Source organism: Seriola lalandi, unplaced genomic scaffold (genome assembly GCF_002814215.2).
Source record: "Seriola lalandi dorsalis isolate HSWRI2012SDOR001 ecotype SW California unplaced genomic scaffold, Sedor1 jcf7180002054551, whole genome shotgun sequence".
Taxonomy (NCBI): Eukaryota; Metazoa; Chordata; class Actinopteri; order Carangiformes; family Carangidae; genus Seriola; species Seriola lalandi.
This window is the reverse complement of record NW_019525104.1, coordinates 26,493-38,487: the sequence shown is the minus strand read 5'-3', so window position 1 is coordinate 38,487 and position 11,995 is coordinate 26,493. Positions and strand designations below refer to the sequence as shown.

The 11,995-nt window shown below is 39.8% G+C and overlaps 1 protein-coding gene across 1 annotated transcript; it reads left to right on the top strand.

The window, feature by feature from the left end:
- The first annotated feature begins 8,904 nt into the window (after positions 1-8,904).
- LOC147818612 (zinc finger protein 862-like) lies at positions 8,905-11,406 on the top strand. Its single transcript, XM_087176391.1, has 8 exons — positions 8,905-9,073; positions 9,171-9,347; positions 9,451-9,625; positions 9,707-9,876; positions 10,003-10,241; positions 10,342-10,599; positions 10,723-10,932; positions 11,233-11,406. The coding sequence occupies exons 1-8, from the start codon at positions 8,905-8,907 to the stop codon at positions 11,404-11,406; spliced, it is 1,572 nt and encodes a 523-aa protein (XP_087032517.1).
- The last annotated feature ends 589 nt before the right edge of the window (positions 11,407-11,995 follow it).

Below are 11,995 nucleotides of genomic sequence, written 5' to 3'. Positions count from 1 at the left end.
AAAGCACTGCAGTGAAGTGTTAACTTCCTTAGAAGAGATTCTGAAAGACAATGGGTGGATGCAAATTGTTTGGAAACTATTTGTAAAATGAAGAATTGCCTCCTTTAAGAGAACAGTATAAAGAATACCAGAGACCATAAGTGAAATAAATATGTTTATCTGCTTTTACTATGTCTTTGGCCTTCTACTTCAGCTGCTTACTTGTATGTTTTTTCTGGTGTTTTTTTCTTCCATGGAAACAGTGCAGTAATTATTATTTTCTTAGAAGTGTAAAACCATCATGGTGCCACATTTATGAGCTGCTGTATTCTCCCTCAGTAATTTGTAAAACACAGTGAGCTTGTATCACGGAGAGAGCAGTCATTTATTCTGGTTATATATTCACACAGGCAGCCTTCTTTTGAACCATAAATATATTGTGGCTGAGTGCAACATTTGTCAAGCCCACACGTCCAATCACAACCCCTAACACCAGTGAGTCTTTGATCACAGTCTGTGACCAATTCACCTCAGTCCCAACGCATTGTGCTAATAAAAAAAAAAAAACTGTGGTCTTTTTGCTTATTTGTAGAGGAAATCAGAAAGCTGTTTAACCACATATTTACACATCAGTTCAGCACAGTACCCTAGGGTGCCATTAATAATCTGGATGACTGCTGAGTAAAGCACCACTGTGAAGTATCTAAAAGGAAGGTGCCAATGGTTTTAAGGACAGAGTTGTCTTGTTAGCTGTTTTTGTATTTCACATTCATAACGTACAAAATGTTTGCTTGCTATTAGACTTTGTAGACACCTAAGACATAATGCAGGAAGACAAATGTGATGTCTGGCGGCAGTGAGATGATGAAATGGTCCATCTACAGTGACAGTGCAACATGCAACACTGCGTACTGATGACAAAGTGTCAATAAATTGTGGATGGATACAGACAGTTAAAAGGACACAACAGCATTTTGGAGAATATGCTTGTTTGTTGCTTTACTTTCAGCTGAAAGATGGCTCTGTTCTATTAAAGTATCCGGTAAGCCATGGCAGTGCGACGGTGAGCCAGTATGTACAATACCAGGACCAGCCATCATATATTTTATTAATTACACACAATTTAAAAATAACAATCAAGATGATCCTCCCAAGAAAATAAACAACATCAACTGTTTCAGCCAGTTCACCAAAAAAAACATATGTTTCTGTTTGAGTGACAAAGCCTTAGTAATTATGTAAGGAGCCAAAAAGGAAGTCAGGTGATGTTGATACACAGCGACAAAGTCCAGGGAGGTTGGGTGGATGGACAGATTAAAACATCAGCCTTGAACTTCTGTTTTAATTCAGTTTACATTAGCTATCTTTGTAACCATGCTGACAAACCTCCCTTAACCTTATTGTAGTAATTTAACCCATACCACAATCTTTCCCTACACTTCACCAAGTTGTTCTTGTCCCTAAACCTAATTGGAATGGAGTAAATGGACTGCAGTCTTATCAACCACTCAAAGCGCTTTACCTTACAAGCCACAATCACCTATTCATATGTCACAGGGTTACAAGGACTGTGTGATGGTCTCCATAACGCTGCTATGGTTATGTTTTTATGGTGTGATACTTTTTATGTATTCTTTAAAATGTATTGTGTTCTGTTTAACCCTTTTAATGGGTGTGTTGTGTCTTATGAAGTGTTAAATCTGGTTGCTGTGGACTATATGAATTTAGCTTGTAGTGTCAGAGTGACCTTTCTGCATGGACTCTTTGCATGGACTTGGCTTTAACCATTCTATGCATTATGGAAATTTGCACAGCGTATTGTCCCCCTTGCATTTCCCCCTGTTCTAATTGTTTCTAGCCATTGGCCCACAGTCAGTCTACCTTACTATAAAGACAGGTGGAACTTGGGTGGTGTTCGCTCTCCTTGGGGCATGTCAGCTGCTACCTGATCCGGGCACCTTGTTCTCCCCCATGTGCAGCAGCCTCCTGAGGGTGACCAACAGAAACAAGTTGGCGAGTGATCAGAGACCACTGATGGGCCACAAATTCTGATAAATAAAGGAATGTGACTCAGAGACTGAGTGTGGTTCCTGAGCACAGCAACGCTTGCCAGTGATTGTGTGCTATTGTTTGTTTCCAGTTTCTGCTTTGGGTCAACGGGGAATAGATCGTTTGGACCTGCATGAGCAAGGACACTGGGATATTTGACTGCGACTGGGACCAGCCCCACTAGAGGAACCCTGATTTGGACTGAGTATTGGATACATATTGAGATTCTAACTCTAAAAACTAGACAGGGCCTTAGGAAAGAGACTGGCTATTACTTACAGTAGCCCTTTATTAGTTACCAAACCAAACCTTTACATCAGTGTGGTCACATCATAAAACAGATTTATTTTTCACAATTTGTAACAGTTTTGTAAGATTTACACAAATGACGTGCTGCTGACAGAGACATCGTTTCAGAAAACACTTCCATGTGTCGCTGTGGAAGACATATGTGATGTCTGGTGGTAGTGAGATGATGAACTGTACTTTGTTACCTCTGCAAAGGAGGTAATGTTTTCACATGTGTTTGTTTATTTCTCAGCAGGAGTACGCAAAAAATGCTCGACTGATTTGCACTCAACTTGGTGGAAAGATGGGGAGTGGGCCAGAACTCATTAAGTTTTGGGACAGATCCAAGTCATTTACCATGAATTAAAATTTTGTTCTCCAAAGTCTTGCCTTGGTGGAGGTCTGCACTCTGAGTGCCCTTCTTCTTTTTTATTTGGTGGACTTGCTGTGCAAACCAGTAATGTACTGAACTTTTACTGAAGTGAAGAGTCAGAAACAGGCATAACATCACAGCATTGTCAACGGTGATGCAGTTGGTTGCCTGCATATCAATGTGTCTTTCAAGGAGAACAAGAATGAGTGATCAGTGAGTCTTCAAAGTCAATTTCAATTGTGATTTCCACCTCCTAACACCAGTGGCCGCCTTGTGTCGTACAATTCTGACAGTGGCCACTTGCCAATATCACTTCACAGCCCAGTCTGTTCCAGAACGGCGTTATGGCACCTTCAATTAATAAGAAAATAAATGAATGTCTAAATAGAGAGTGAGACAGACAAGCACACACACACAGTGAGTGTGTGAGTGTCTACTTGGGTGTGGCGATCCAATTTCCTGTCATCTGATCTGCACACCTGCTTTTTATCAGCTTATCAGCTCATCAGCTCCACCTGAGGGCTACAGTATAAAGATCCTGTCCTTATCTTCACACGGTACTTGTGTTACAGCCGTTTTCCTAGTTCAAGTGATTCCTCATGCTTTTTTTCCTGGTTTGTGTGCCACTCTCAGCTTTTTGTTTGTCTCCTCTACCTGCAAATCTTCATCCCAAGCTGCCAATGCCATACCTAGTTCTGACACTACTGCTTGTCCCCCTGCCTGTTAAAGACTCACAACCTTTTTGCATTTTTTTCCAAGACATGGACCCACTAGACTCAGACCAGGATGCCACAAATATTTAGAGAGCCCTCTCCAATAAAGTAATTCTATTGGAACACCATGAGCAAATTCTACAAACTGTCTCTGACAGCAACCAAACACTGGCAAGACAAATTATTCATTTATCCAGTCAAGTTTCTTTGCTAACCTCTCTACTTACGCTGCACTGGGCTCAGCTATCTCCTGCTGAGAGGCTGCGCTGCATGCGGTCGGGTAAGTACCTGTATTGTGGCCAACCTCATCATTCCATTGTTTCCTGCTTGATTTGGCCAAAAGACATGGCTCAGCTTTAGCAGATAGGGGACTGGTGGGTCATTCAGCTTTCCCTCCCACTTCAAGCTTTTTGTATTTCTGTATACATGTCATCAGCATACATTTGAGTTTCTATCTTGGGGTATACAAATGGCAGATCATTAACATATGGGCTAAATAGGAGTGGGCCCAATATGGATCTCTGTGGGAACCCAGTGGAGAAGCTGAGAGCAGTGGACTGATGGTTACTGACTCTGTTTGGTCAGATTGGTCAGAAAGGTAAGACTCTATCTCTCTAAGGGCATCTATAGAACAATTTAAAGTAGATAGCAGAGGAGGAGGACAAATTCAAACTGCTTTGGATGCAGGGAAAAATTTGCTGTCATTTAGGCGGAACATAAATTGTTCTGCAACTCATCTCTGTAATATCTTTGATTTGGTGGAAAAATGCCAATAAGTCTGTATTTTCAGATGGTAAGAGGGTTGCCAGATTTAAAATGTGGTGTTACAGTAGCTGTCTTCCAAGAACTCAGGAAGACTCCCTGACAGCAGGACTGGTTTAATATCTGAGGGGAGGGGAGAGCCTAATGATGAGTTAGAACTTTAAACATTGTTTGCTCTTGATATTTAAAGAGCATTGATTATTTTATCTGCCTCATGAATGTATCTTGTGTGAAAGGGTGGTTCTGCAACAACCAATGAGGAGGATAGTAGCTGCAAGGCTGCAATCTTAAATGGAGTAGTGTTCATTTGAGTCACAGATTAACTCTGTAATAGTGGTTACTGAATCAATAAAATAATGATTGAAAGCTTCAGCAATTTCGACTGGGTCCCCTGAAAATGTTTCTCCTTTTGGTCTGCTTTTCTTATTTTGTAGGCACACACCACAGTCCAAGGGTAGCCTACATATCATAGAGACATCTATTGTTAGACAATGGTTCACTCTCTAACTTCTGTTATGACCATGTCCAGAATGACAAGTTCCTATCCTCAGTAGATTGGGTGTGGTATGAGAGATGTGTGATGGAATCATGAGATTCTGCGAGTTATATATTCCCTGTTGGACAAGATATCTTATGCATTGGTGTGGCACTACTTTGGGTCACTTGCTGACAAACTTTCAGTACATCTTTCCAAGACAACTGAATCTGAATTCATTTTTCAGCTCACAAGAATTTCCACCACAAACTGGTGGTGTCAGCAGGATCTCAACACAATAAGATGGTAAGTGCAAATTTAAAGCTTTTCTTTGCTTTTGCCTCACCTTGTCTGTGTTTCACAAGATCATACAGAAATTGTGTACAAGGATTTCAAGTTGGCTGTGAACATTATACAGTACGTCTCAGTTCTAGAACCTGCATGAAGCTAACCTCCTCCCTCTAACCTGGTACCTTTTAGATTACATGAGCTAAGCTAACAAAGAAACTCACACTTTCCCTCCCACACACACCAGGTGGTCTCAGCGGCCATTTTGAGTAGTTTCTTTGTTTACTGCCACCTTGTGTAGTTTTCTTTGTTCAGGTCATGTGGTCACAGCGACCACTTTGAATCGGGCATCTTGCCTTTGTCTGTGTCCCCACAGACATACCCCCATACACACACACACATACACACACACACCTGTAGATACTAGATTAGACATTGTGTTTTTACTCTGTTCCATTGTAAAGTATAACTACTGGTGTGTTTAATGTTACACAAGCGTGAATATTGCCAACCTTTACTCAGTAGAATTCCACTTTAACCTTTACTTACTGTTGATATGGTAACTTGGTTATAGTTATTAAGTTCCAGATTAATGGTAATAAATTGAGACTGAAATAATATTGGCTATTTTGCCTATTAGTTTAGGCTGGTGCCCCCGAGGACTTTAATTAATTTAAAAGTTATTTTTTAACATTGATATTTTTAATATTAATATTTTCTTAATTTATGATAGTCAATAAATACATAGACAACTGAAGATCCAACATTTATAGTGTCCAGCTCCTTAGGCAGAGCTCAGACACAACAGACTTTCTGCAAAGTGCGATAATATCACTTCAGGTTCAAATGATAAACAATAACAAAATACCATAATTGTACAAAAATCAACATTAAACCACATCTCCAACTCTTTAGAGGGTTGATATGTCTCACTCATTAAATACATATAACAATTGTTCAACATAACACCACATTTCTTCATAACAGTCACATACACAGTCAACAGTCATGACAGTAGTCGGAGCAGGGGCTGGTAGGAGGGAGCCCCTGTCATGATGGCCATGAACTTAATATTAGCTGACTAAACTTTTACAGTCGACAGTCGCTAAACATCCAGGATACCTAACTAACATGACATGCTTACCTGCAAAGTACATAATTTCACTTTAGGTCACAGTCGCTACACAGCGTTATCTGTTTAATTGCTTGAAGAACCAATTGTTCTTGGTGCATTTCACCAATGTTTTAAAGATTGCATACTGATATGCAGAGTTCAGTTTGGCTCAATGTTTTTATAGTGTGGCCATGAACTTAACATGAACTGATTTGTTATATATGTTGTTTGTAAGTAAACCAGGTTGAATTTAGACTGAATATTGTGTGTTATACTGGTATACTGATGGAATAAATGTTTAATTCAAATGTTAAAAAAGTTAAAAGTAAATGTAACATTATTTTGATAATTGACTTAGTTATCTTAAACTTAAATTAAGAATTGAATTAAATTCAGTTAAAACATTAAGTAAATGCAGCACATTAATTTTGTTTAAAAAAGGTCTCATTATCAGTTACACCGACCTTTCATTATAATTATATCTACTCTTTTTTGTGGTTTTGACTTAAAGTCATTTTTGCATTGACTTAGTATTTTATTTATATCTACTTATTTTTTCATGTCATGGTACTAAATGTAGATATTGAGATCGACTTGATTCTTTTACTGGCATTTACTCAATTCATAAGGTACATTTAAATGATTTCACACCTTTAAAATTTACTCAATATTTTTAACTCTAAAAATGTTTCACCAAAGAAACTTACTACATCATAGGTTAAATTTTTAAAGTGTACACTCACAGCAAGACTTCTGAAGTGTGACTCTTTCGGATTGACAAATATTAGCAGAATGTGTCTGCTGTATGTAAGGGTCTTTGGGAAAAACAGATTTGTGAAAAAATAAGAAAATAAAAATTAGCAGTGATGAAATAAAAAATAAACTAATTAACACTTTACTAATTAGCCAGGAATCAAACATACATCCTGTATCACACGTCACAAGAATCATGTAGTAAACTGAGGATAAATTAACCTCATGAACAATAGAAAGATACATGAAAGTGGCACATTAAACTGTTCACTTCTCTGTACAGTGTAAGATAGCAGCTTTAGAGAGTAAGTAATTAGAATTCAGGCTGGAGAGTACAGCAGTAAATACAACACCAGACATATTTTAATTTTTGTAGTTCCCTTTATTGAATCTTTCTGTAATAAAATGCTGTAGATCTGAGCTGATCTACAGTATTTTGGGTACTAAAATTAGCATATTAGAACTTCTGATGAAAAAAAAGCAAAAGATGAAACTATTCAACATTATCCTGCTAAATAAACTTTCCTGTTGTCTTCTGCCTACTGCTTATTGTGTATAACTGGACTCACTGGCAGCTGTACTGGGAGCTGTGGTCCTGAACACACTCTGCTGCCACTCCTGTCTTTTGTCTGCAGTTATTGCTGCTAGATGCACATCTAACTTCTTTTCTCTCAGCTTATCAGCCACAGTTTTTTTTAAAAACTTATTTATTAGTGTAAAAAGAATCACAAACAGTATAATGAAATAACCTTATTTAACCCTTAACATCTTGGGTTTTATGTTACTTCCCTTTCCCCTAATGAGCTGGTTGTAACATAAATGGGGGCTCGTCCGGGAGATTAATCCGTTAAAGGAGACCCGGAAACCTAAGGTTATTAGTAAATTAAGGTAAGCTTGGTTAACATTGCAATAAACGTAAGTGTGAATATGGCGTCTTTTGAGTTAGACAGTTTCTTGGGAAATCCTTCATTTGAGCGAATTGATAAGTGCAGAAAAGATCATTTGATCGCTATAGCTGTCCACTTCAATGTTCCGTTCACTAAAACAATTTTAAAGAAAGACTTAAAAAACTTAGTCATAAGTAAGTTCAGTGTTTCCTCTACATTCATTTAGCAGTGGCGGCCCGCCACTGCTAAATCATAGCCGCCACGCCTTCAAATTTCTTTTCTTTTTTTTTTTCTTTTCTTTTATTATCGCAAATGCACCACCGCCGCATCTCTCCACCTTCACAGCACAGCCTGTGATGATGAGCGCAACAGCGGCGGGAGGGGAGGAGAGGGGAGGGAGGGAGTGAGGTGGTTGGGGGATCCTATTGGAGTTAAGTACTCGCGAGAGCGCGGCCTTGAAAGTGACGTCACGTCAGGCACCAGGTGAGAGTCGGAGAAGTGTAGTCGCCAGGAATACGGCAGCGAATTACCGGAGAAAAGGTAGACTTATTAGCCAACTCAGTGACGCTAACTTGGGTAAACTAATTGATAGCATTAAGCTAATATCTACACGTCATTATGTATTAACTGCTGACTGCATTTTCAGATGAGCTTGTTCAGATAGTCAACAGATGAAGAAGACGCTAGTCAGGTAGCATCATAAGCCTTTTACTGACTCGTAAATGATGATGGTTAGGTAAAAAATAGTATTTTGATGTTCACACTTGTAATCAAATGTGATGTGAGTGTAAACTATAAAATGCTGTTAGCGTTGCTTTACTCACACTTTTAATGTAATCTTATTAGACAAGTAACATTAGACAGGGAGGAGTTGAACAAAGTGGAGGAGAGCAGAGCACAGCAGCGGGAGAGCTGGGTGAAGGTGCAGGGGAGAGAGATGAGAACAGAGGAGAGATCTTGAATGACTTGCAAGAAAAAAAAAAGCGAAGCACAGGCTATCAGGATGGGACCCTAAATGGGTGTTAAGAAATAGCCGGTTCCACTCATGGCTCTACCACACTGATAATGGTGAGTGATCAGCATCTTTTTTTCCTTTCTTGTTTTTTTTGTGCATAATATTCATTTCAATATTTCTGTTAAATAACAAATGAATAAATAAATTCAGTGTATTTCCATTCTAAGAGCAATGATCAATAATGTAACGTTACTCTGTCCCTATAGGAATGTTCTGCCGCTTATGTCGGCAGCATAAGCAGGCACCAAAAAGGGGAACAGAGAAGCGGCCATTCATTGAGGCAGGCTGTCAACTTTACCGAGTTGACTACCTGGATAGGCACATGAGTACGGAGCACCACAAACAGAGTGTGAGGTCTCAGGCCTTACTGGCACAAGGTGAATTAATAGGAAGTAATTTAAATTGATGGATCAGATCATCTTAAGTACGACCTGCTTTGTCTTGCAATAACATATTTGTACCTGCTTCCTATAGGTTCCTCTGTTGTGGTTGCCTTTGAGCCAGTCATTGTATTGGAGCATGAGGCAATCATCGGGGGGTTTAAATGCCTCTACTATTTAACAAAACGAGAGCAAGCACATCACACAAATTATCCAGCTCTTCTTGAGCTAGCTGAGTTGCTAGGATGTGACTATTTTAAAAAGCTGAAGGTAAATTATTATCATGCTACTACTGTGTATTGTTTATATTTGCATATCATCACTGCAAGTCAGCTTGCCTCAATCTCAAAACTATATTTAATATAATTTACTTTTAGATTGGAAAAACTACCACCGGTCTCATATAATAATAGATGAGATGTTGGAGATCTTAGCTGCAGTGGTGGAGGAGCCAATCCTCAAAGACATCCAGTCCTCTGCGGCTATCGGGCTGGAAGTGGATGAGAGCACAGATGTCTCTGTGAAGAGGCAGCTAGATCTGCATGTCAGGTATTATTGAGAGGACAATAATTAATGACTGACTCAGTTATACAGATATGTTGAAGATGTCTTTTTAAAAATGTTTTTCAGATATATGAACGCAGAAGGCCAACTCTACAGCCAATTTCTTGACCTGGTGCAGGTTACTGATGGGAAGGCAGACAGCATTGTAGCAGCCATAAAGGAGGTGCTGGACAAAAAAAAAGTTCCAACCGAAAAACTTTATGGATTAGGAACAGATGGAGCTGCTGTAATGACTGGTATGAACTCGCTTGCAAGAAGATTTTTTTTACAGCGTGTTTTACAGTATAACTGGTGAGCATGAGGTTAGAGAGAACATGAATTTGTTACTTGTTTTGATATATCTTTTTCTTTTCTTGTAACAGGAAGGTTGCATGGTGTAGCAAAGCAGTTGCAGGATGCCTTTCCCTGGTTGCTGCCAGTTGCCTGCGCTGCCCATCGTCTTGCCCTGGCATGTAGAGATGCCTCATTTGAGGTTCCATACATAGCTACCTTTAGGGACCACCTGCAGCAGCTCCACCTATACTTCCGTAACAGCGCCAACAGAACTGCTGTTCTGAAAGCTGCAGCGGAGTCCTTGGGCCTTAAGGACTTAAAAGTAACGGTGAGATCATAGAAACACATACTTTTAACACTGGGCATTATTGTGCAAAGACATACTTTCTGTCTCAATCTTTTATCTTAACGACTGAAATATTTTTTAGCAAGTGAAGGACACACGCTGGCTGTCACAGCACCTGGCAGTCAGCACTCTGCAAAGAAACCTCAGTGCAGTACTGGGTGCCTTGGCGGAGGAGACAGAGACCAACGAGTGTCCACAGGCCAAGGGTCTCTATGGATTCTGCTGCACCTACCGCTTTGTTGCTGCACTCTATCTCCAGGCTGATGTTTTGCCACATCTTGCTCACCTTTCCAAGATTTTCCAGAAGGAAAATGTGAACTTCTTGGCCATAAAAGAGCAGGTCCATTAGTCTACTACTTTAACATGTTTCTCTCTTAATAAGAGAGTAGAACCAGTTAGACCATTAAATCATGACATTTTGCATTCAAGAAAAATAAGTATTTTTTGTGACTGCCTATATTAGGTCCCAGTGACAGTGGCATGCCTGAGAGCCATCAGGGATGCTGGTGATGCACAGCCACTTGGATCATTCTTGGCCCAGCTCCACAATGACCTGCATGATCCTGCAGGATTAGGGGCCTTTGAAATCAGGCATGAAGAGGAGAGGGGAAGGAGAGGCAGAGACCAGGTGGTGTACACCAGAGACATGCTCTGGTCCCGGTTCAGGACACAGGTTAATTTGTTTTAATTAAATTTATAACTGAGTTAGTGGAGTAGGTCAGTGTTGAAAGGCTAGTGCTACCTTGAAATATTTTGAGTAATTGTATTTTCTTTTTTCCTGTCTGTCCTGTTTACTTGACACCTTTCAGCTATGTATGTTATTATTGTTATTGTGTTATTTTATTTTCATTGTATTTTGTATTACAGGGCACTTCTGGGAAGGAAACCTAACTTGTAGCTTATCTCCCGGTGCAAATAAAGGTTTCAATTAATCAAACTCGGCACTCATTTTGGTTTTTGTACCATATATTAGGTAATGGGGCCATATCTGGATGGTCTCCTGGACAGCCTGGACAGGAGATTTCATAACCTGGGGATAATTGGAGCTTTCCATGTGCTGGGACCCCAGGCACTAAAAGAAGACAATACTGTCATCACTGAAGACCTCAAGACCCTGGCCAACAAGTTCCTGCAGCAGCAGCCTTAAACCACTCTGCTGCAGGAATGGTCATCTTTCAAGCAGCATTTACTCACAGGAGCTTTTAAGGTAAAATGTTAGGTCCAAATTAATGGGGGAGTTCAGCAGAAAGATGATGGAGGAACCTATTTAATGACATGTTGTCCCACTATGTTAAATGTGTTTCAGGATATGGACCAAGTAATGATCATGGAAAAACTGTCATCACAAAATGACGAGTGGGCACAGCTGTATCCCTCCATGAGCCAGGCATTGCCCTGACGGTGCCCATCTCAAGTGTAAACTGTGAGAGGGATTTTTCAACAATGAACAGAGTAAGACATTTAACACTATATCATCAGACACAAACTAGAAACAATTTTAAAATGATTAGGGTGTAGGAAATTGAGAGACACAATCTCATTATTGTTTCTATTTGTAGGTGAAGACTGACTTGAGAAACAGGCTGCAGGGGGATCACCTTACAGCATGTATGCTGCTAAGTATCAATGGGCCACCTCTTGGAGAATTTTCCTACAACAGAGCCTTAGAGCTCTTCTTTAAAAACTCAAGGAAAATTAAGTGCTCTGAGCCTGGGTGCAAACTTTGCCACTGACAC